At 36.7% G+C, this 26,477-nt stretch overlaps 1 protein-coding gene across 2 annotated transcripts in view; it reads left to right on the top strand.

Annotated features, from left to right (window-relative positions):
- The first annotated feature begins 1,896 nt into the window (after window positions 1–1,896).
- LOC127633029 (AT-rich interactive domain-containing protein 3A-like) overlaps window positions 1,897–26,477 on the top strand; it is a 45,261-nt gene continuing 20,680 nt past the window's right edge. The window contains exons 1-3 of one of the 2 annotated variants that reach the window (XM_052111888.1): window positions 1,897–2,116; window positions 14,512–15,034; window positions 16,277–16,562. In XM_052111888.1, the coding sequence (XP_051967848.1) occupies window positions 14,736–15,034; window positions 16,277–16,562 (585 nt within the window). In that variant the 5' untranslated portion in view covers window positions 1,897–2,116; window positions 14,512–14,735. The other variant, XM_052111889.1, reaches the window with a different exon arrangement.

Genomic DNA, 26,477 nt, shown 5'->3' with positions numbered 1-26,477 from the left:
CTTTTTGTCATATATTTGAACAGTATATCTATTGTTTTAAATGAAAACCAAATAAATCTTTTGCATAGAGAGGGCCTGTACGATATTTACAACAAAATAGAAACACATTTTTGTAGCCACTATGTGCCAAGTAGTTTATAGCTGCAGGCCGGAGACCTCCAAATGGGGACGGGAACTCCAAAAGAGGGTTGTGCCAACTCCAAATGGGGGCATCACTTCCACACACATTTAAAGGAATAGTTCACCCAAAAATGAAAATTTGATGATAATTTATTCACCCTCAGGCCATCCAAGATGTATATGATCTTCTTTCTTCATCAGAACAGGATTTCATATTTTTAGGAAAGTATCCCAGGTTTTTAGCTTCATCCAATGTAAGTGAATGGACACCAGTTTTTGACAGTCCAAAAAGCACACTTAGTCAGCATCAAAGTAATCCACACGACTCCAGCCGATCAAGTAATATCTTCTGAAGTGAATTGATAGGTTTGTGTGAAAAACGAATCACTAATTAACACTTTATTAACTTTAAAAAATTACTTCCTGTAAACACTGAATGTCTCACGTTGCTGTTGGTGACGTTGGCGCGCTCATACGAGAATGCAGAAGTTCCGCTCTGTATACCTCAGAGGAACGTGCTTCATGCGAGAGTTAGGCCAATTCAAACAGCTACGGAGAGCTGGCAGAAACGACGATTTAAAGTTAAAAACATTTTAATTAGTGATTTGTTTTTTACACAAATGTATCGATTAACTTGATGCTGCCCAAATATGCTTTTTAGACAGTCACAATTGGTGTCCATTCACTTGCTAAAGCTAAAAACCTGGGATACTTTCCTAAAAATTACTTCCTCAAATTCTATTCTGATGAAGAAAGAAGGTCATATACATCTTGGATGGTCTGAGGGAGAGTAAATTATCAGCAATTTTTCATTTTTGGGTGAACGTTTCCTTTACGGTTAGGGAAAGGGTTTGGAGTGACCACCCCTTTTTGGAGCATACCCTTCTCACTGGTAAATGCAATAACACATGTATCCACTAGGTGGAAACCCAATACTGTACAGAACAACCTTCTGACCTTTAAACTGAGACCTGCACATATCTCTTCTCAGAAATGGCCTGCTCTTGATCCATGTGACATTTAAATCATACTTTAATATATAATTGATTAAATAATACAAAACGCCTTAATCTATGAAAACTGTACAGTTTTCAAAAAGAGAATAATGTTAATTTTATCTGGAGTATTTCTTTAGTGCATAAAAATCGGCCTGACTGAAAAACGGACTGACATACTACACGATCATGGTTGAGACATAGTGCTGTTTTCTCCTCTTAAATGGCTCTGATGATGAATGCACATGTTTCTTGTGTTTTACACTTCAACTTCAATTCGTTAATTGGTTAATAATCCTCTGTTCTTGGCAACTGTGCTGGTTGTTTATCAATGATTATCAACGATATGACGATTCATGAGGAATCCAGCAGCAGAAGCAGCGAGCCATTGGTGCCTGTGATAGAAGGGAAAGACAGGACCCCTGGCAGGGAACGTCGCCAAATATATGCAAAGCAACATATAGCGTGCGTACATCTACCACACACAGAGGAAGTCAGAAAGCGGTCTGCTTTAGTTAATGGGTTTCGGCGATCAACACAGATATATCACCAATAACAACGCAGAACCTTGCACAAGTCTTTAGTTCGAAGGCCAATTTAGATGGTCAAACCCTTGGACCTTTTACCCCCTCATTAGTGTAGAGTAATTTGTGGATGTTTCCTACAGAGTTGGCGAAGGCAGCCCCATTGATTCAGAGGTTTGGAATTTGCATCTGATTGCTGTTTGTCAACCAATGGTTTGACTCCGCGACCGCGGGCTCCGCCTCGGATTAGACGCACATATGATGTTACGGCCAAATTAACCTCTATATCGAAATCAAATGAGGAAGAGGAAGGTGCGTTAGAGAGATTACAGGCCGTACAGTTAGTACAGATTGTTATATGTTCTTGACTTTAATCGAATATTGACCAAGTGAGCGTCGCGGGCGTGTTGTTTTCACTGGGAAATCAGGAATGTTCCTTCCGCTTCCCAAGAAAAAAACTGAACGGAAGTTGAACTGGTGAGTGAAGTGTTTTTTTTTCCCCTCGTCCCCCCCTCCACGTTTTGCTGTTTGTTTTTTCTACATGATGAAATACAGTCACATTATGGCGTATATTTACCCTTTAGTAGCTTGTATTAAATTCATATTGGGTGGAGAACATTTATTGATGTCTAGTAGTTTTGGTTATTGTATGTTTATTCGAATACGCGCTCTTACGTGCATTAAAACAAACACATACATAAGTGAACAAACTGCCATCAGAAACTGGATGTATTTATGCAAATGAGGTTTTATAAAAATCCCCTGATCGTCTTTAATCACCAGTTCACTTTCTTGAATTTAGTTTTGCTGAGGTAAGTTGTGTTTTTATGGCAGTTCTCTAATTTATTTATTTTTTTTTTTTAAATCTAGGTCGGTTATCTGTTTTTCTAGATGTGGAAGTTGTGTATTATTTATTTATTTTTTTTCTTTAAAATTGTTAATTTGTTCTGAACGAAATTATATTCTAACCAAATTTGTGAAGCCTACAGTGGTTCTTTACTGTGTGTGTGTGTGTGTGTGTGTGTGTGTGTGTGTGTGTGTGTGTGTGTGTGTGTAATATATATATATATATATATATATATATATCACATCCATCCCCGTGTTTGTGAGTATATACTTGTGTATTTATGTAAATGGATATGCATACTGTATAATAAAGGGATTGGTACCTCATATCCAACTCGTTTTGGCCTATATATATATATATATATATATATATATATATATATATCTCTTGAGATAAGTTAGATATGACTCATAATTGAACCTGATTTGTACATTTATATGTATTGATCAATGGGTTTCAGTAAATTCTCTGAACACTCTAGATCCCTATAGATTTAGGGCTTCCAGGTAATGCAAACCTTTTGAAAGAGTCCTGTTGAAAATGTGGCCTAAGTCTGATTTGATTTCATTCCCTCCATTCTTACTTGGCTCTCCAGATCTGCACAGAACAAATTTCTTCGGGCTTTAATTAGATTTCTTGTCCACGTAAACGGAGAAGCAGATTTGTTTTTAACTCCGTTGAGCAGGCAACACGTGGCTTCATCACACAACTGCTACATTGCACTGAGCTGAGAACAGTTGGATTTTGTTTTTAATAGATGCAACAACAGCTGGAAAAGAGATTCGATTCACTAACATGTAAATGTAATGCTCATTTTGGGCTGTAGGTCGTTACAAATGGTCACTTGTCAAAAGTAAAAAACGTGTTAGTATTTTCAATGCTCTATGCAATGTATTTTCACAAGTGAATATAATGAATCATCTTGCGATTGCAAGAACAAGTAGCCATTACGTCAGTCAGGTTTCCGGAAAGATGAACAAGAAACGCTTGTGTGATCTTTGCCATTAATTGGGTGTTCAAAAGTACCATGGAAGAGAGAGTGCATATTACAGTCATTTCTTTGTATATTACAGTCATTTCTTTGTCCGCATTAATGCATGTCAATCTTTGAGCAAATCCAATCTTCTGCAATATGACATGGAGGGTGTTTTCACATTTTAGAGGGATAGTTCACCCAAAAATTACAATTGTCATTATTCACCCTCATGTTGTTCCAAACCCATTTGACTTTTTCCTTGGAACCCAAAAGGAGATGTTAGAATGTTAGCCTGATTCACCATTCGCATTTATTGCATCTTATTCCATACAATAAACGTGAATGGTGACTGAGGCTATCACTATAGGAACATCTCCTCGGAAGAAAGCAAAACATAGGGGTTTGGAACAACATGATGTTGGGTGAATAATGGCAGCATTTTCCTTATTGGATGAACTATCCATTAAACTAGCCTCGATAAAATGCATTCATGTCTAAAATGGTAATTTATGCTTTGGTTTTGGATGCAGTACCTTATTTATCCAATGTTGTGTGCATTTAGTCACACTGATAAAATGCACTTTGGCCTGAGAAAGTTTATTAGTGTATAAAGATCGAGTGGAGACATTAAGGACCCAGTGAGCAAAAAAGTAATGACTAACAGTGTCGTTTTAGACTGTTGTTGTGAACGTCACTTCATGATCACAATGCAGTCAAATGTCACGCTTGCCTTTCTAATAATGCGGTTCAGTTTACTTTTCAGTGTTCCAGACGGTCTGGTTCTACATTAGCAAATGTAACCAACCCTGTCGCTACAATAGAGACAGCCTTGATCATAAAGAAAAGTCTGTTTGTCTGCAGATTTGCATGACACACAAGGATGGATTTACAACCTGCTCTGTACCTTTTGCGTGAGAGGTCAAAAATAACATGCTGTTCAAATTCTTCATTACACATATATTGATTTTATTGATAAATTGGAAATGGTTTGGCTTTTTTTTTTTAGATGATTTGATGTTGCTTTTAGCTATATAACAGTTCTATAAACAAGTTTAAGGAGTAGTTCACGCAAAAATGAAACTTCTCTCATTATTTAGTCACCCTCAAGCCACCACAGATGTGTATGACTTTCTTCTGCTGAACTCGAATGAAGATTTTTTTTCCTCACAATGCAAGTGAATGGATGCCAACCTTTTGAAGCTCCAAAGTCCACATGAAGGCAGCATAAAAGTAATCCAGACAACTCTGGTGGTTAAATCCCTATCTGAGAATGTTGGATATCATTTTAAAAATACAAATATTTAAAAATATCGTAAAATCCTTTAAAAAAAATTTTTTTTTTAATATAAGATATTTAGACTTGCTTATAGAGGGTAGGTCTCGAATATAAATATGTTTTGTCTTTACTGCACTCGCAAAAGTATAACCAAGTGAAAAATACTCTTATATACAAAATACACTTATATTTAAGATACAAAGCAAGTCTAAATGTCTGATATGTTGCTTCTCAGTTATAAGTATCTTGTTTGAATGATTTTTAGACTATTTTAAATGGGGGGGGGCAAAAACTCTTGATAACAATAGGATTTTTTTGCAGTGAATTTCTTTACTGAATTAAACTTAAAAGTATTTTATCCCCTTTAATTTAGTGAATGTCATTTAGAGGTATTTTTAAAAGATGATTTTTACCCCCTTTATTTTAAGTAAGCACGTTTTATACAACCTTTTAAGTCAAGGCACAAGCTGAATAATTGCTCTAATAATCGTTAGATTAATTGATTATCAAAATAGTCGTTAGTTGCGGCCCTAGTCAACATCCACTTTCACATTCTCCTGTTTTTGATGATTTGCATTCTTCGTGCATATTGGCAATGGCTGAGCAGAGAGGAGAGTTTATGACAAAAAAAATTACTTAAATATTTACCTGTTTCTAACCCACACCTATCATATTGTGTCTGAACACATGGATTTAACCAATGGGGTCATATGGATTACTTTTATGCTCCCTTTATGTGGATTTTGGAGCTTCAAATTTTTGCCACCCATTCACTTGCATTATGAGGACCTACAGAGCTGTAATATTCTTCCTAAAATCTTCATTTGTGTTCTGCAGAATAAAGAAAGTCATGCACACTTTGGATGGCATGAGGGTGAGTAAATTATAAGAGAATTTTTTGGTGAACTATTCCTTTAATATCCAGTAACTTGCATTTTTAGACAAATAGTTTATTTAAAAATGGTTTTAAAAGGAATCAAGACTGGAACGCTAAGAACTTGGAAAAGCAGAGTGATACAGTAAAGTGACCTTGTGCGATTTATTTTTGCAATTCCGTTTGGCGACACTAATGGTGCAGAAACGACATGCTTCAGCTTTGATATCCAGGGAAATTAATAAAACACTGTCATGTGCAATGCAGGCACATGTAATGCGTCCCGGTGACCTGCATTAAATGTTGTTTAGATATTCTTGAGGTTGTTTGTGTGTGACAGGAGGGTGTGGGGTTTGCTCTGATAAGACGAGGCACACAGAGGAATGAGGCTTTGCACCCAGACACACCTGTTACAATCAGAAAGAAGTCAGCATATCAGCCATCACTTTATTTGCAGGTTATCAGGTTGGAAAGCTCTCTGAGCTGGCCAAACAGGTTTCAGCTTGGCACGTTACTAGGTAGCGGCGAGCAGGATCAGATGTCTAGTGTCGCCGCTCAAGGAGGGAACAGCTCTGTTTTTAGATTAATCCAAATGTGCTTATCTCTGTGTTGGGTAAGCATTTAAGCAAGTGAAACAAAGCACCATTTAAAAGAAAATGACTAACTAACAAACTATGAGGAAAGAAACCAAGCTGTTCTCATAAAATGTGGTTTTATGTGTTACATACTATGCATAATTAATTGACACTGGATTTATGTGTGATTGCACGGTGTTGCCGCATTCGTGGGCACACGCTGTCTTTAACATATTAGATGTGTCTATAAAAAGGCAGCGTTCATTGCTTTCAAAATAGCATGCTGAGTCTTAGGAGGAGGTTTGTGTGGACTTGGTTGAGTGGCTTGGCTTGCATTAAATTGTCCCTTTGCCAAAAGCCACATAATAAAGTGTTTCTGTAGTGTGCTGCTTTTCACCTTAAGCACCTGCCAAAAAAGTGTGATGATTAGTTTTTTGTTTGTTTGTGTGTCATAAGGAATCCTAGCCAGCCTGTTGTGTTGTATTTGGAAGTTCTACTGACAGAAATGGCATGTTACGGACTTGTTGCCTGGAGCCATTTTGACCATTGTCTCATTTGGTTAACAAAGAATTCAGCTGTTACCCAAACCATAATGAGTCTGGCAGTTTGCCCTCATAGTTTTGCGCAAACATAATAAGCAAACTTGATTTTTGAATTCCAACATCGATCATTCGCACTCTTTTGTGGGGCATCCGTTTATATGACTGTCATTAACTTGAAAAGAGTGGATTCTTTTAAGGTTATAATACAAAGCTGTAGTATAGCCTTTACATACCATCCTAAGCGAAACTATCCGACAACTTGTTCAGCATGTTTATTTTCATCAAGACGTTATCATTATATTACAGATGAAAAATTGGCCAGTAGCAGTCCTACCCTAAATTCCACTCATGTTCACTTGCACCTCATTTGGACTGAATAATACAAGCTACTGAAAGCCGCACAGTGTTTGTGTTGTAAAAGTCAAAGTTGTTAGCAAACGAGTTTGTTTCTTTCTCTCAGAGCTTCATTGCTGGTGGGGGTCAGAAAGAGTTAAAGAACAATAAAAGCATTCAGATGAAGATTCTGGAACACTGGCCAATAGATGCATTTTGTTACATTTTTGTCAGAGCAGTGTCATTTTACTGTGTTTTCAGGCAGGGCAAGCAAAGGAATTTTGTCCCAAAAAATTATAAATTCTGTCATTTACTCACCCTCGTACTATCCCAGGTATGTACAACTGTCTTCTGCAGAACACAAGCGAAGATTTTTAAAAGAATATCTCGGCTCTGTAGGTCCATACAATGCAAATGAATGGTGACCAAACTTTGAAGCTCAAAAAACAATAAAGGCAGCATAAAAGTAATCCATAAGACTCCATTGGTTTCATCCATGTCTTCTAAAGCGATCCAGTTTTGGGTGAGAACAGACTAAAATAACAATCCTCGATTACACTTCTCCAAGCATGCGCAGAGTTCAAGATGGCCAAACCCAAAAATCTCACACAAAATCAACTGGATTGCTTCAGAAGGTATGGATTAAATCACTGGAGTCTTATGAATTACTTTAATTTTGCCTTTATATTGGAGCTTTAAAGTTTTGGTCTTCATTCACTTGCATTGTGTGGACCTACAGAGCCGAAATATTCTTTGATAAAGATTAATTTGTTTCACACCCACACCTATCATGTCTGAACTGATGGATTTCCTTTTAAATTGTCAGTTTCTCTAAATAAATTAATTCATATTTATGCATTTGTACTTTTTTATTTACATAACTCATCTCACTTATTGGAACTCCAACCAACTCCGATTGAGTGAATCTTTATCATTTAACCATTATTGTTCTTAAAAGCCTAGCTCATCTTCACCATTAATGTTCTTTTTATTTTCCTTCCCCAAGAGCATGGATCATTATTGTGTTGCTTATGTGTAACTTCAAAAACAATAATAAGATCTGCATTATATGCCTACTGTAGTTTAATTATGGTACAGAATTGCCATATGGCAACATGCCTGTTTATCCATTGTGGTACAGTTGCAATATGAAAAATTCATATTTTATCATGTTTTTGTAAAACTAGCCTATGTTAGATAAATTTGATCTGCGAACAACATCATTTATTTAACTCATCAAAGATGCAGCAAGAAATCCAGATGTAGCGCAAATGTGTTTGTTTGCACAATTTAAGGAGCAGTTAAAATGTGTCTCATTTGTAAGGGTGAACCCAGGAGAAACCGTCTTGGAGAAACACATGTGGCTTAAAAACAGCATGCTATTGGTTACTTCAAAAGATTGCTCTTTTAATCTCAAAGCAATTTTTCATATTTTTCTGAATTGCAAGAAAGTAATGAAAATTTACCCCATATGGCAACACCATTGGTAAGGATGCTGCAGTTTGTTCTATAGATTTACCAAGTTGCTAAACCTTGACAGCGTTGTTCATTAGCGACTGGTTTGGAATGCTTCTTAAAAGGGATGATTTGAGGTCTCCTACTTGGTTCCTCTTTAAAATATTGTACAGGATAATATAGCCTTTTTACACACAAACCCAATTTAAGCATGCTGAAGGGTAACCTTCTGAAGCAAACCGTCTGAATAAATTAAACTTCTATGGAAACACAATTGTTAGTTTTTTACTTGATGGTCTGCCATTTTAGTCAGATTAGCCCGAGTGTAATGAACCCTGAATCAGGCTGTTTCACACTGAATGACAGTCAATCCCTGAATAAAGGGCAATTCTGCTACTTGTGGATTCAATAGCATTAGTGTTGTTCTCTGTTGAGGTAATGCTTGCACTGCCAAATGCAGCCTTGTTCTCTATACCAATAGAATGAATGGAATGAGTGCTTCTTGCATTTGTGGTGTGTCTTAAAGACTTCCGGTTCTGTTGCCGCATATTTCTGCTGTTTGTGTTTACTACAGTGGGAAATAGGCCAAGAGGTTTGCTGGCATCCTATTGCTGGCTTTGAAGCTGTACATGTATGGTATGACATTTACATCCTGTTCTTGGAGGTAGGAAGGTGGTTTTTTTTATTTATTTTTTTAAATGAGGCACCATTGATACAATCATTTCAAACCATTGCTTTTATTTAGAGGACCTGGTAGATTTCACAGCAATATTAGCTGCCTACTTTTTCAGTGGATTTGTTTCCCAAAGTTTTTTTCATCCCTAATCATTTCATCTGTACTGATTTAAAAATATATATATATATATTAAAAAAAAAAAAATCTTCAAAATTGTGTTATTAACCAAAACTACCTGCTCTGAGTTTATGCAAAAAAATATATTTGAAAACTGGAAAAAGATTGACTTTGCAGGTTACTTTTATGTGAATGAATACATTTTATGTACTATTTACAAAGTCCAAAAACTGGTTGGTTTTCTATGTACATTTTATGGTATCAAAGTAATATCTACTTCATGACGTAGTATAATATAGTAACTTTTACTTAAATCTGATGTACATGGCACTTGATAAACTTAACCATTTGAACATTTCTTAAACATATGTTTAATCATGTACCACATGGCACACGGAAGGCTTCCATAGGTAAGATTGATGCCTAATATGCAGTGTATTAGACAACATCACCTTTTATTAGGCTATTGGAACAAGTAACAGCTGTGCATGCAGACCTCATCACTTGGTGCACAAAACACAATTACTGTTTTTCTGTTTCATGAACGGGTAATTTTTAGTTGAAAATGAACATCAGACTTTACAAAACAAGACGTTGCCTAAATCAACAATAAAAATGGTTAAATCAACTTGCAAAAAAGTGAAACCATGCAAGTGCATTAATTATTCAATATATTAAGTAATGTTTTTTTTTTATTATTATTTACATGTAAAATTTACTTGTATTAACAAATAAATAAGGTTTTCTACTTTAGGATTGATACATGATGATACTGTGTAAAGCTAGCAAACCATCATAAATAATATTAACTTGACTGTAAAATTGATAAAAAACAATGTAACTAATCATGTTTTCTGTGATTTATCATGGTTAAATTTAAGTATATAAAGTAAATACATTTTATTTTAGTAATCGATCATAAATTAATGAGCCTGCTCATTCTGTGACGCATTGCAAATTACGTAATTAATGATACAAGATAAAACTATTGACATATACTAATTGATTATGAAAACAATTTAATTTAAGTTTATTGCTAAATAAGATTTATTCAAAGTATTATTAAAAGTGTAAGGAGACCAATTAAATTACGCTATTCACAGTGGTTCACACGAGGTGGGCAGTGGATGCTGAGCGCTTTTGAAGCTTTTTGAGTTTCCTTGGTAACAGTGACTTCTGATTGGTGGATCTTTCACTAGGATTATCGGTTGTGTAGTTTCTCACTGGTAATTTTGCAACAAAACAATATGAAGTTGAAATTGAAGGATCTACAGAAGAATAAATAAATGTTTTACAACCTTCGAGCTTATGGTAGGTTTATCTTGAAAGGTTGGCATGTTATTGTTAAAACTCACTTTCTGTGTGGAGAAAATGAATGGGAAGGCCTACGCTTTCACCCTCAATGTTTTTGAAAATATATTTTAAAATTTAGAGAAATGGAAAGAAAGGAATGCATTGTGGACTAGAAGAAATAGTACACAGATACAAGGACAGAATGTAGCTTGCAGTGGTCAATTGATATTGTTTTTTCAGCGACTGATACCGATATCTTGAGTGCAGGACAAACAATATAAAAAATTATAAAAAACACACACGAGTCCTGTTTTACGTTTCAACAGTTCTGTTAACAAAAAGTTAATAGTGAGTAACTTGGGCCACGTCCACTAATACGTTTTCATTTGAAAATGCATAGATTTTGCTCTGCTTATTTCGTTCATCCACACTAGAATGGCATATTTAGTCATATGTATGGCCATTTTTTGGAGATTATCCACATCAGTTGATTAAGCTCACCACATTAATCAGTCTGTCACCTGTTGCTTTCAATGTAGTTGTTAATGTGGTTGATCAATGCGGCAGTCAGTGTTTTTGTCTAAATTTGAGAATTATTAGAGTAAACTGCTAGATAGTATTGCTTAATGATCAGAAACTTAGCATGGACTATGTTGTAATGATGTGCATACAGAGAATGTCATAGCTTCTTATTTGAACCTGTCAACTTGTGAATCTGAATGATCTGTGACACAAAGTTTAGCCTGAAATTCCCCTATAAGATGCCGCTATAGACATTAATAAAACACACAGGCCATTTTGTGCTTTTCTAAGATGTATTCCAGTGTAAACCATAGATCTGTTATGACCAGTTTGATTTGTGTAATTAACTGGTGCCAAAGAGTGTTCAGTCACCATGAGAAATATTTACATACACCTTAAACCTATATGAGTCACGTTTTAACAAAAGTTCCAGCTTGCATGTTCTGTAATTTTATAAACCCTGAGATCTCAGTGTTGTAGGAAAGAATGTCACCAGACCAGAACATCTTAGTTTCTGGAGCAAAGGAACACATTTCCATACCATGGCAATGTATGTTGAGGCTTTGTTAGTCCAAGCAGTCATGCATAGCAGGTATTAGAGATTTTAAAGTGTCAGCCATTCCACATAACTTGTTTCTCTTTGTCTGTTTTAGCACTTTTAACCGTCACATGCCATGAGAAAAATCAGTAGTCTGTAATCATTATTATCAATACAGATTTACCATGGAGTATCATGTTGTAGTAAGCACTGGGTAACATGTTCTTAACCTGTTTTTGGTCATGTTATTGAATTTATGATGTAATTGTGAATGAGTTTGTTTTTGGCCCCTGATGGTGAATGTGGATATTTGCCAGCATGAAACATGTTATCAATGTGGAATTAGACCCTTAGCGTTCCCTTTTATCTTTCACTGTGTTTGCTCAGACTTCACAATCGCCACCGCTCCCCTCCATCTCTGTTGGTTAACCCATAAACCCCCTGATGTCTCATTCTATGCTCTCAGTACTCTGCCCTCTTTTTAAGCTGCTTTACAGCCACAGGCCTCTAATTCGCATTGTGAATGACATGGATATCTGAGATGTGTAGGAGTGGTTGACTGAAATGGATACTGACTCTTAGTGATGGCCGATATAATGCCAACATACCATATGTGTGATTGGAGATGGGCCTTCCTTTGCATACAGGAAACCGTTTTGGTGACTTAATACAATTGAGGAACTAGTAGCTGAATTCAGATCAGTTTGTTGTGGAATTATACCCATTTTGATTCAATACCGAGCGTCATTTTTCCACCAGACACACGAAAGCAGGAACTTTTATTTTGAATAAGCTTTGCTGTTAGCATGTGAAGCTGTTGTGGTGGCGATACCTGATCTTGGTGCGACAACAGCCCAGCTGACTCGCTTCAAAACAAACAATAGATGACTGAAAGATTTCATGATAATTTGTATCGTTCTGTAGAAATTCAATCAATGCTTTTATTTGTTGGGTAGTACTAAACGTACACATGACCTTGAGGTAAAATATAAAACCGCTTTATTTTTGCATAATGCGAACAGTGAAGCATTTAAAAGGTGCAAACATCTGTGCAAATGACATTTAAAGCACTGAACAGTAGAACGAGCGAACAATACATGTACTGTAATACAAAGTATAAACTATATAAATGTAAATTATTTTATGATCTTTTTCACTTGTAGTGTTGCTTAATTTTCTTTATTTTCAATCTATATAGTTTAAAGTCATCAAAGCCTAACTTCACAAGGCAATCTGATTATTCGTTTCTGGTCAACATTTCAGACTTTCGCTGCATTTTTTTTCGTCTTAAATAGTCAGCAGATCCTGACCAGCAGCGTCTTTCCATCTATTAATTTCATTTGAAAAGCCTAGAATAGCAACAATTCAACAAAAGTTTGAATGGAGGTTACCAACCAGACTTCTAAAAAATGCCGGTATCTGCTCTCTGATAGCTGATGATTCATTTTTCTTGACCAACGAGAAGTATTTGTTGTTCAGACTCCACGTAAGTAGTTCCAAAGTACCACCTCAGGAGCAGCTACTAAAAAGGTGCCTGGTTTGGTTCATGTTTTAGTTCCACGTGGAATTAGTTTGTGTTGGAAAAATGAGAACCTGAAATATTTCCAGGAACTAGGAAAAGTTCCTGCGGTGGAAAAATGCCTTATATTGGCTAAGCCAGCACAGATATTGGTTGATTTGGACTGTTCCAAAAAACATTTTTATTTTTTTTAAAGTAGATTAGCAGAGAGGAGGAAAGTGTCCAAATGAAAGCTCATTGTGTGCAGTTCTTTTTGAAGGCAAAATGGTCAAGTTAACAGGCCTAATCCAATCGTGAATTTATCAGGGAGTGATTTTTAAAGAATAGTTCATTCTCTCATAATTTTCTCACTCTTATGCTGTCTCTAGTCTCGCATGATTTTCTTTTATTCTGCGGAACACAAAGCTATTTTTAAAGATGTGATCAAATCCATACAATGCAAGTCAACGTGGTCCAAAACTTCCAAGCTCCAAAACAACATGATGGCAGCAGGTAGTCCATATGACTTGAGTGGTCTAATCCATGTCTTTTAACAAACATTCTAGTGCTCTTATATCAGCCCTTTTTATAAATGTTGTATGTCCAATCAAATTGGCATTGTTGGGAAGTCCAAATGAGTTTTGCAAATCTGTTCTTTTGAACTGTTTGTTTTGGCTGTTTGTCTGACGCCTCGTAATTTTTTTTTTTTTTTTTTTTTAACGTTCCCAGCTACCCATGACATTTTACATTCTTTAAACTTGTTTTAATGAATGTAGACAAATATAATCAAGGAAGCATCACTTGCAGTGTAGACGGTGTCACGCTGCATGTATATAAAAGGAACGGGTGCAGTAAAATGACACAGGTGTGTTCAAGATTGATGACAAATGCACGCATGCAAATGTCAGATGCACACCAGTGCTTCATCAGTCAGACCCCGTTGACACCTGGTATGCATCTGCTTAATCATTAAAACAACATTAGGAGATGGGCTAGTTGAAAATACATGTTGACCACTTCATATTTGTTGTTAATGCTCATCCGTCATGATGCATCCTGGAAAGACAAAGAATGGCTTACTCACCTGTCAATTTCATATTGCACCAATACAAGAGTTTTAAACTTAAGTTATGTATGGCTTTAAAATATAGAAATTTGGGAAAGCCCAAACATGGCACACTTCACAAAATATCTTCAGTATGCCTTATGCAGTGACCAAGGAAATTTGCTTTGGAAGCGTCTACTAGCATCTTCTAAATTAATAAATGTATATCAAAGCAAGAATGTGTGTTATCACAGTTGAGTGCAGTAACTTGGGTTAATATGATTTAATCTCTCTCTCTCTCTCAGGTAGACACTCTGTGTGTGGCGGTCCTCTTCCCATCAACTTTTGGCTGGTGGCAGTAGTACAGTAGAAGACCAACACTCCAGCTTCCAGAGAGTTTGACCATTATTCGGAGTTGTGATAAGCCCCGTCCCTCTGGTTCAAGTCTATTGAAAGTGGTCCAGACAGTTTTTCGGCCGTGGAGGGTAGTGAAAGGGGCAGAATCCTACCCCGTCCTGTTTCCCAGGCAATGAAGCTGCAGGCGGTGATGGAGAACCTGCACAGACAACAGAGAGCCAAACTGCTGATGGAGCAGGTGGGGCACTCACATGGCCCCGCCCCCACAGGGGAGGAGCTTAAGGTGAATTCCGCCTCTGACACAGAGCAGGCTCAGATGGCGGCTTTGGCAGCCATGCGCGCAGTGGCAGCTGGACTTCAGCGGGCCGAGAGCCCCATGTCTGAACGCAGCAGTGGAGGAGAGGAAGACGATGAAGAGGAAGGGGAGGAGCAATACAATAATATGATGGGGTCTGAAGAGGAAGAGCAGATGTAAGTGGGGTGTCACATTCAAATGAATGCAAAGAATATATTGGCTGCGGCTTGAGATGGTTAATTTTTGTTAAATAACACTTTGTTTCCTGATATAAGGTTAGTGATTATTGAATAGGGAAATGTATTTAAGAATAGTTTTCATTAATTTCATTAGAAGTGCTTGCTATGGATACCATCACTATTACTAATTTTGGAGTTTGTTCAAATCCGTAACCCTGAGTGTTAAACTCCAGTGTTTGACTCGTCCTGCACTCGTGCTATGGACAAAATGTATTCCTCAACTTGAAGAAAAGGTGTGCAATTGTTTTTCTTAGAAATCACACTAAGCCCAGAAACGTACTTCACGCAAGTACGCGTATGCAGATCCGAGCACGTTGCCAACACGTTGTCATTGCACAGTCTGGCTGAACATGCTTAGCGTGTGTTCTTGCGTTGCTCTGGTGGTAACAAACCTCAGTACTAGAGGCGGTGATAGTTCTCTTCATAATCTGTGCAATTAAACTGGATTTGTTATTTATGTAAGTTACTATAAATATATCAACTTTAAATTACTTGCTCAGCAATGATTTCTTCAGACTTTTGCTCCATCGGATCAGTATTTGGTTTGAAAGAGAAAACCCGGCGTAAGGCATGTAAAATTGAAGTGAATGGGGGGGCCAATTTTTTTAGGATTTAAACAGAAACGTGAAGCTTATCATTTTATAAAAGCACTTATATTAATTCTTCTGGTAAGTCTTCTGTATTATTTGAGCTGTAAAGGTGTTAAATTGTAATTTTTACAGTCATTTTAGGGTTTGTTGACATTACATTGTCATGGTAACGTGGTTGTAAAATTGGCTATAACTTTACACTGAAAAGGTTAATAAGTGGGTTTTATAACTAAATTAATGTTTACATGCATACACTTTGTCTTGTGGCTATACTTTTGAAACCGTGAATATTTTAACGTTCAAAAATAGATTTTTGCCTGGTGGAAGATCAAACTGGTGAAAAGTGACCGTAGTCATATCCAGGGACCAGAATATCATAGCAACTTGGGGGAAGAATACCCTAGCAACCACATAGCAATGACCTTATCCGAGTGTATAGTAGTCAAAATCTACTTCGTATGTGCTAGATTTCTTTCCTGTGTAACTCTCTGTACAAGTCTTTTTCTTGTTTTAAAGCAAATAGAAATGTTGGCCCCAATTGGACCAGTTTGCAATTTAAGATTTTACCCCAACACTTGTTTCTTGGCAGAAAGCAGAAATGGGATGAAGATGATTTTGAGGATGAGATGGAGGAGGACTATGATGATGATGATCTGGGTGATGAAGTGCTTCCGTCAGGTCGTGAGGCTGTCACTCCAGGCAGAGGCATCCTCCTATTACCCCACCGCCATTTACACCCACACTCCCAGTTGCTGAAGACTCAGCCCGGTTCTGAAACCGTACCACGAGTGTCAGCTCTCTCCGCTCATTCATCCCACGGACCTCTCCCTGGGCAGGACCACGCAGACTGGACCTATGAAGAGCAGTTCAGACAGGTGGGTATTATATGTAACTCTAACCATCCTTTGTCCTATTTGCCAAAATAATATGATACTATAGGAAACGTAAATGAATAAATCAATGCCTCCCACACACCTAGGTGGTTGCTGAAAGGTGCATGGATAAATATTGTGAATAGAATAGAATTTGTCACCCTCACTTCTGTAGCTTGCAAATATTTGCGTTTAACGACTTCTTTTGAAATCGCAATGTTGTGGTCTACTTGCCTTTCTCAGACATTATGGCTGAAGATGAAACATTGTTTATCAAATAAATATTTGCAAGCAACGACAGTGCAGGATGTAGACTAGAGGAAATAAAATACACTTGTGTCTTACAGCCCTCCTTAAAGGTATAATGTTTTGTGCTGTGTTTGAGAAGATTTTATGAAGTCTGTTATGAAAGCAGAAACTCAGATGAAAGCTGTATACAGCCAGAGACATTCTGTATATCAGACCCTCTTGCATCCCAACCAGGTGCCACACAATAAACCGTCAAGCCATAAGTCGCATCTCATCCATGTTACCATTGTCTCCCAACCAGCCACAACTGACAAGAGCATTGTAAGTCAAATAAGGCTGGGCAATATACCATATATTTATTATATATTTATATTATTTTGTTGACCATGTAAAATTAACCAGTATTGTGAATATTAGGGATGCAACAATCCGATATCAACATTTTTAACCATATCTGGTATCGGTCCGACAAGTCCGATCCAAATCCCATACTGTGTGTTATGATATGACCCGTGCATTTTATTAAAAATCTTTGTGAATCGCAAAAGGCTGCGTATAATAAAGAAATAAATATACATCAATCAGCCACAACATTAAAACAACCTGTCTAATATTGTGTAGGTCCCCCTCGTGCCTCCAAAACAGCGCCAGCCTGCATCTCAGAAAAGCATTCAGAGATGCTATTCTTCTCACCACAATTGTACGGAGTAGGGCTGAAACGCTTAGTCGACATTATCGACAACGTAGACAACAAAAAATTGTCGAGTAGTCATTTGATCTCATTTAACGTAACATGAGATCATATGAAACTCTAATGATGATGCGAGAGGAGCACAGCAGCTTGCGCCTGACTGAGGAAGGAGAGGAAGAAAACACACGTCCAGATGCACTTTAAACTTTCCAAACAGCTTCAGATGATGTACAGGTGAAACTCGAAAAATTAGAATATCGTGCAAAAGTTCATTAATTTCAGTAATTCAACTTAAAAGGTGAAACTAATATATTATATAGACTCATTACAAGCAAAGTAAGATATTTCAAGCCTTTATTTGATATAATTTTGATGATTATGGCTTACAGCTTATGAAAACCCCAAATTCAGAATCTCAGAATATTAGAATATTACATGAAATCAATAAAAAAAGGATTTTAAATACAGGAATGTCGGCCCTCTGAAAAGTATAATCATGCATATGTACTCAGTACTTGGTTTGGGCCCCTTTTGCATTAATTACTGCCTCAATGCGGCGTGGCATGGATGCTATCAGCCTGTGGCACTGCTGAGGTGTTATGGAAGACCAAGATGCTTCAATAGAGGCCTTCAGCTCTTCTGCATTGTTTGGTTTCATGACTCTCATCTTTCTCTTGGCAATGCCCCATAGATTCTCTATGGGGTTCAGGTCAGGCGAGTTTGCTGGCCAATCAAGCACAGTAATACCATGGTCATTGAACCAGGTTTTGGTACTTTTGGCAGTGTGGGCAGGTGCCAAGTCCTGCTGGAAAATGAAGTCAGCATCTCCATAAAGCTTGTCTGCTGAAGGAAGCATGAAGTGCTCTAAAATGTCCTGGTAGACGGCTGTGTTGACTCTGGACTTAATAAAGCATAGTGGACCAACACCAGCCGATGACATGGCTCCCCAAACCAACACAGACTGTGGAAACTTCACACTGGACTTCAAGAATCTTGGATTGTGTGCCTCTCCATTCTTCCTCCAGACTCTGGGACCTTGGTTTCCAAATGAGATGCAAAATTTGCTCTCATCAGAAAAGAGGACTTTGGACCACTGAGCAACAGACCACTTCTTTTTTTCTTTAGCCCAGGTAAGACGTTTGACATTTGAAGCCCATGTCCAGGACCCGTCTGTGTGTGGTGGCTCTTGATGCAGTAAGTCCAGCCTCAGTCCACTCCTTGTGAAGCTCCCCCACACATTTGAATGGCCTTTTTCCTGACAATCCTCTCCAGGCTACGGTCATCCCTGCTGCTTGTACACCTTTTTCTTCCACACTTTTCCCTTCCACTTAACTTTCTATTAATGTGCTTTGATACAGCAATTTGAGAACATCCAACTTCTTTTGCAATTACCTTTTGAGGCTTTCCCTCCTTGTGGTGGGTGTCAATGACGGTTTTCTGCACAACTGTCAGGTCAGCAGTCTTCCCCATGATTGTGAATTCAACTGAACCAGACTGAGAGACCATTTAAAGGCTCAGGAACCCTTTGCAGGTGTTTAGCTGATTAGAGTGTGACACTTTGAGCCTACAATACTGAACCTTTTCACAATATTCTAATTTTCTGAGATTCTGAATTTGGGGTTTTCATAAGCTGTAAGCCATAATCATCAAAATTATATCAAATAAAGGCTTGAAATATCTTACTTTGCTTGTAATGAGTCTATATAATATATCAGTTTCACCTTTTAAGTTGAATTACTGAAATTAATGAACTTTTGCACGATATTCTAATTTTTCGAGTTTCACCTGTAGATCACAAAATATAACGGAATTCTTATGAAAAAAAGCAAAATAAGGAAATACAGAAGCACTGTTATTGTGAAATAAAGCAGAGCCAGATCTGACATTCCACTTAAGCAAAACCTGCATGTCAGAGCATCTAAAAAGCAAACAACCTTATATCTTTAATGCATCCTTTATTAAAGTTCAAATAATAAGGAAGCTATGCGGTTAGTGCCACATCTATGAGTCGCGTGAAGGGGAGAGTTTGAAACTGCACCCGACTGAGGCACTCTCTGGCGCGGAGATGCCCGTCCCTTGTGCACGTTTGCTGTAGCTAGATTAATTGCATTATAATTCAATATATCACAATTCATTACGTTTTGTAGCCTATGTGTCACTTGTGTATTTTATTGTTAAGTAAACTGGCGATACGCAGCTCTGTTAAGAGTTTGTTTTTGTGAGTTAAAGATGGATCGAAGTGAAAATAAAGGTGAGGGAGTGTGTAGTCTTAGCTCATTATAGACTGCAACAAAGTTTTTGATCAGTCTTTTTTGGCTTGTTTTCCAAAAATAATATCTAAAACTGCATTTACATTAGTACTGCGGAAGAAAAAATTGTTATTGGAGAATGTTGAATACAATTGTATTGTCAATTAGTGTCATTAACGGAGAGTAATTAATCTTATCTGATTTCCTTTAATTGCATTATAGATGGTGACAGTCTTTTTTAAACAGCTGCCACAAGTTCGTAATTTTATGGTTAATTTGTGGAACTGCTAGGTGCTATTTTGAATATGTAGTCCCGCACCCCTGCCATCGCAATATGGGATACACCAGATGAAGGTTTTATACAGGCTTTGTGTGATCTAAAAAGTTCTGTAACTTTCTGCACTTAAACTGAAGTGTATTATTTCTGCATCAGTAAAGATCATCATCTCATTTGAGTGTCGATGACTTTGAAATATAGATGTTGAATTAAATGCGGGGGTTATTTAAACATGATTGATGCGTAAAATTGTTAAACACTGTTAGTGCATTTATTCATTGTGACATAATAAATGTTTCATTCTGTTATGTGTGATTCCCAAAAATGTTTCAGAGCTGATTGGAACTGATCGGATCTGCACTGTCTGTTATTGCGTTTTAGTTCTGTATAGTTTGAGAAATATAGGATCTGTTGTTGTCTATTTTGTGTGAGTTATACAAGTTAAAAGCACTGTTACACAGACCTTGAGCATTATCCTTGCAAATTAAAAAGCATTATATTTACTTGTATCCTTTTTTTTGTTTTTTCGTGGTAATGAATTCAATAATACATTCACTACAAAAATATGTGATTAAACCGATAAAACAATTACAGAAATACTAAAGATTTCTTCACTCTTATGCATCTTAAATGGGAGAGTTCACCAAAAAAAAATGATTCTCTCATCATTTGCTAACCCACATGCTATCCCAGATATGACTGACTTTCTTCAGCAGAACACAAAGAATATTTTGGCTCTGTAGGTCCATACAATGCAAGTGAATGGTGATCAAACCTTTTGTAGCTCCAAAACTCACATAAGTAAAAGAAAGTAATCCAAATGTCTCTAGAAACAGTATGATATTTAAGTCATTTTTACTCTAAATCTCTGCTTTCACTTTCAGATGTAAAAATATAAGTGGAGATTTCTTGTAAAGAATAAAGGAATTAAATATCGTTCAGGTTTTGATCTTCTCACCCACACCTATTATATCGCTTCTGAAAATATGGATTTAAACACTGGAGTGGATGGATTTGATTACTTTTTATGTGATTATTGGAGCTACAAAGGTTTGATCACCATTCACTTGTATTGAATGGAACTACAGAGCTGAAATATTCTTCGATAAATCTTTGTTTGTGTTCTGCTGAAGATAGAAAGTCATACATATCTGGGATGCATGAGGGTGAATAAATGATGAGAGAATTTTCATTAAGGTGAACTATCCCTTTAAGGATCATGTTTGATATGAACATTTTGTACTATATTTGAGAACACCGTCATGTGATGTGCTGACTGAAGCTTCAGTTCACAGGTGTTTACAACTGTTGGTTGGCAGGGAACAGAAATGCTATCGGGCTCGAGTGTACAGTTTGAAGCTGGATCTTCATATCAAGTCGTCTTCAGAAAACGTGAATATTGTGGGCAGTTACATAATCGAGCTGTGCAGCACACTCTGTACGTTGAGGTGGTGTTGCACAATCATTGGGTGGCACTTGAATGGTTGTATAATGCATACTTCACCCCCCTCAAGAAAACTAGAACACCAAAACTGGTCGATACACCCACCAATACCTTCCCACATATCTTTACTGTATATTTATCTCTTCCCACATCATGCTAGTTTATACTGTTGTGTTTGTGGGAGATCGAACGCTACAGTACATGTGGAAAGGGTTAAGACCGGTGGGTTTATTTTAAGCTTTTGGGTGGGGGCAGTGAAGTATGTGCCTGAGGGAAAGTGATAATCTGGACTCTAGCAGAAAAAAAAAAGCCAACGTTTTTATCGGCCGCTGCAGCTGGAAGCTTTCCAAACTGAACTCTGGCCCATTTCCACTAATAAAACTTATGTCTCTAGTGCAAATGCATATCAAACAAAACATTAGCCCTTTCCCAGGTTTTATACCTCAAGTGTAAAAAAAAAAAAACTGACAGCTGCTCCTCTCCCTAAACAACTGGGAGGCAGCCAAATGACTATCTCTGGTTTTACAGATTTTTCGTTTTATGATGCAGATATTAATTAATCGCACATTAAGGCATGCTGCCAAATGTCTCTGACAGAACTATCTGTGCCTGCCATGAAGTTGAATTGAACAAAGACACTGATATATTAGCTGGTATCAAAAATGACATGTTATCATTTAAACAATGAGGATGTGTTTATTCTCGCTGCTGGCCAAGTTTGTGGTTTTAATTCATTAGGATTGATTTGATTTTGCCTTTTTCGTTTTTTCCCTTCCCCCTTCACTTTCATGCATCTTTTTTTTTTTTTTTTTCTACACATCGAAAGTGAAGTAGTGACTGAGCCTGTCAGTCCCGCACAACATAATCCTTAATTTTTAGTGAACTAACCCTTAAAAAATGAGTATGTTGCTATTGATTTTGTCACAATGCAAATTTCCCCCTCCGTTTATGTTGAGATGCAGGTGCTGAGGTTTTTTTAGTAAGGCGTCTACTTGGAAACAAGACCTGCAAGAGACAAGTCTGTTTCATATAGGTAGATATACGTACATGTATATATGGACCCGCTGTCTGGGTGCTTTGATGTAATTTCCTCTTGCTGATAACATTGCCTATTGTGACATCTAAACACGTTTGTTTTGTAGCCTTTTCATAACTTTGCCATAAACTACAATAATGTGCTATTTCTTGTATAATTTCTTATGCATTTAGCATTTATGACCTCGTATTAACAAAGATTACATTTGAATATTTATACTTTTTTAAAGATTAATTTGTTACACCACAGGACCTTTTAAAATGAACCATTGAAGGCTAAAAGTGGTGAGAACCAGTTGACCAGTCATGGGAATTAATATACCCTTTCCCTTAAAATCATATACATTTTAAAATTAAAATCTATGTTTATTAAAAAATAGTCAATGGACATGTTATTTAACTGCACATGTAATAAAAACTAATTTTATAAAACATAGTTCAAACTCTACATTATGATTGGATGAGCCACGTTCAATGCACACCTTGTTGTTTGGCAACTGTAAACAGACTACCGTTAGATTAATGAAGTATATAACTTGGTAGTGGATTTGTTTATTCCTATTATTCAAAAATGTAAATTGAATGAACATTGGTGTCTTATTGCTGTTAAAATAAGCATTAAGCTACATGAGGCCATGCGTTAGTGATTTTATTTTGTATTTGTTTACTGCAGTTAAGGTGTTAATGCATGGCTTATTGCTTTATTATTATTTGTCATATTGAAACGTCTAGTTAATTTTGTTTGGTTTAACTGAGACATTCATTCTAAATGATATGCAAGTATCATACATGAAGGGAAAAACATTTAGTTTGCTGATTTATGAAATGTTGCACACTCCTTCCTCTAATGCAAACCTCCTGAGGTGAAAGAAAAGCAGAAGTATTCTTTGATGTGTCTGCTGTAAACATGAACAGCAGGGCAAATTAAGCCCAGATGGACAGTAAAGAAAAGGGCTCTTTAAAAATTCATCACACCTTCTACATTCAGTTGCCATTTAGTGGTTTTAACATTAAACATTGATTTGCGCGCAGCAGATTGAAGGGGTTGACCGTAAAGGCACCGTGCTGATGTGGAGTTTGGACACTAATTGACCCTTCCTATACATTTATTTCCTCAACACATCCAGCTAGATTCAAAGAGTCTACTTTTCATGCACTTTCTGAATTGCTATGCACTTGTTGTTGTCAACTTGTCACTTTGTTTTTGTGATTCAAGCAGTTATTTGTTTGCTGTAAAATATAGTCACTTTGTTTTTAAAGTTCAATCATTTGTTGATTTGCTATAGAGTATCATTGATTTATTTTTATGTTCCCACAGTTGTTAATTTTCCATATATCATCACTTAGTTTTTATAGTTCGAGAAGTTATAGGCTTGCTGTACACTCTCGCTAATAACGGCATGTGCAGTTTTATATTTCGATCTGTTGTTGAATTGCCATTTCAATATTGTCCCTGGGTTTTTATATCCCTCAAAGTTTATGCAATTTGATGCATCTCAAGGTTCCAATCTTTGTTTAAACTAATTATGTTCTCCGAGCTCCTGATGTAAAAATATATCAGTGCCTTATTTGCTTAACAGATTAGTTTTCACCACTGACCTGTTATCACTCCGCTGTCTTATTACTTTTGTCTGGGGAAAAAGTCTTTTAAAGGATCTAAAAGTTGAATAGTTGGATGTATGGACAGTCTACATGAAAGCAATTTGTCTTATGTTGTTGACATGACATCATGTCTCCATATTGTGCTTCAGACAGACATCTCCCGTAGGTATTCTTCCATTCAAATTGCTTTAATTGCACAGATGACTCACTCCAGTGCTAGTGTGCTGAATATCGATGAAGGGAAGTAGTTTATAGCTGCCAAGATGTTTTCAAGGCCTTGCTGCTGCTGCTTGTGAGCTGATATCAGATTGAGGTTTAAAGTTCAAAACGCTGAGCCAGACAGACAAGATGCTCTGATATGTAAACATAGATGGCCGAACAGCTTGGGATATCATGTTTTCATGTGCTGTTTTTTCCTCTCTCTGTCACGAACCGTAAGTCACTGATATTTCAATTTGATAATTTTTTTTAAGTGTTTAAAAGCCAAACTCCCTTTGGAAAAACTTCACTACTTATATTGTTGAAGATAGATCTGCCAGATGAGTCCCTTTTACCATGGAAATGGAAAACGCATAGTGGGTTTTGTAATAGTTGTTCTCCCGACACTCAAATTACTTAATTGTATATTTCTCTATATATTTTCTTTCAGTAAACTTAAAATATATTGTTTTTATATTTTATTGGCAGCAAGTCAGTTTCATATTACACAGTTGTTTTTTTAATACTATAAAGTTGTTCAAACCAATGGCATCAAAGCAGCTTAAAAAAGTGGCGGTTCGCTGCATTTTCATGTTCAAATTAATTTTCTCATCTTTGATGTGCTTTAGTATTCAGTATCCAGCACTTTACATTGCTTTTAAATACACACAGATACCCTCAAATACACCTCCTCCCATTGTGACATTACAGAGGTGGTTGGTGGACATATTTGAGGTCAGAGGTCAAATGTTTGGCTTCTAGCAAATTGATGTGGATGGATGGGCCACACGAGAAAACAAAGTAGGCAAGGTTCAGGGTACATGTTTAAATGACTAGAGCCGTTACAATACTGATGGAACCTGAAATGGAGCAGATTATCTCTCCCTTTTGTTCTCTTTATTTCTCTGAGCAAACATCTCAAATTATATACTGTATATATTATTTTTAAGAAATCATGTTAAATGATACAAAAACTACATAATATTTAATTCATGGCTATTTATATTGCAGGATGTCTACTGTTTCAGTGGCTGGCATTGTGATTTGATAGAAGCCTTAATTCTCTGTGGTGCACTAAACAAACATTGTGGTTTTATTTCTGCTGATCAGTTCAGAATTAAACCAAATGGGTAGTTAAGGTAATGGTTGATAAGTGTTGCCAATCAACGTTTAATTTTTTTATGTTAATATAGATTTCCTGATTTGCTTTCAAGTTTATTTATTTTTTTGTCTATTGAGTGCATATGAAACTTAGAGGTTTGACTTCAGCCCACACAATTTTTCAGTATGGGTTAAAATGATAAATCATTTGAATAATTAAGCTCCATTTCAGAGTTTCAGGTTTGCTAAAACCCTTTTTCGTTCCCTGCAGGTGTTTCAGGGAGATTGTGGTTTGGTTAGGGAGGGTGTGACCCTCCAGTTTTTTGCAGAAACCAGAATCAACTAATGCAAAACCCATCATTCAAATGAAGTGAGCTTCAATAGCCGTCTCTGATCAATACTGTTTTTATGGTTAGCAACCCCACCACCCCTCTCATTTGGGCCTCATTCATTTCCGGCCCCTCCACCCATTGTCATTTTGCCTGCCTCTTGAGGTGATTGGCAGGTGTAAAATGCTGCGGTGTCGTTTTGAGTCCAAAAGCTCACATGTCATCGAAACACAATGTAAGACCTTGATGTCCATTCGAGGTATCCAATTTAGCATTCATTCTCTCTACTGAGAAACCTTCTTAGAGATGTAGGTATATCTGACCTACAAATCCATTTCACACCTTTATTGTTACTCTTAACATTATTGTTGTATGTCACTGTTACATAAATTTTGCATTTCAATATTTGTGTATCCCTTTCTAGGAAAAGACATCAAAATTAAAATAAGGGCAAAAATTCTCATTTGCATTTAGTGAATTTCCTTTCAAACCTGTATGCTATTCTATTTTTTTTTTGTTGTTGTTTTGGTGTGTTTTTTTGTGGAACGCAATTTATTTTTTAAGAATGTTGACACCTCTTTCCATATAATTACATTTAAGCACCAAAAAGTAAAAAAAAATAAAACATTCAATCTGGAATGTAGTCCATATAACTTTGTATACTACAAGTCTTTTGAAAGCCATGCAGTACATTTTTGGTGAAAAAACAAATGAAAGATATTTTACTTTGGAAATGAGTGACA

This window comes from Xyrauchen texanus, chromosome 39, assembly GCF_025860055.1.
Source record: "Xyrauchen texanus isolate HMW12.3.18 chromosome 39, RBS_HiC_50CHRs, whole genome shotgun sequence".
NCBI classification, from domain to species: Eukaryota; Metazoa; Chordata; class Actinopteri; order Cypriniformes; family Catostomidae; genus Xyrauchen; species Xyrauchen texanus.
Note: the sequence above shows the minus strand (reverse complement) of the source record. Positions and strands in the feature narration are given on the sequence as shown.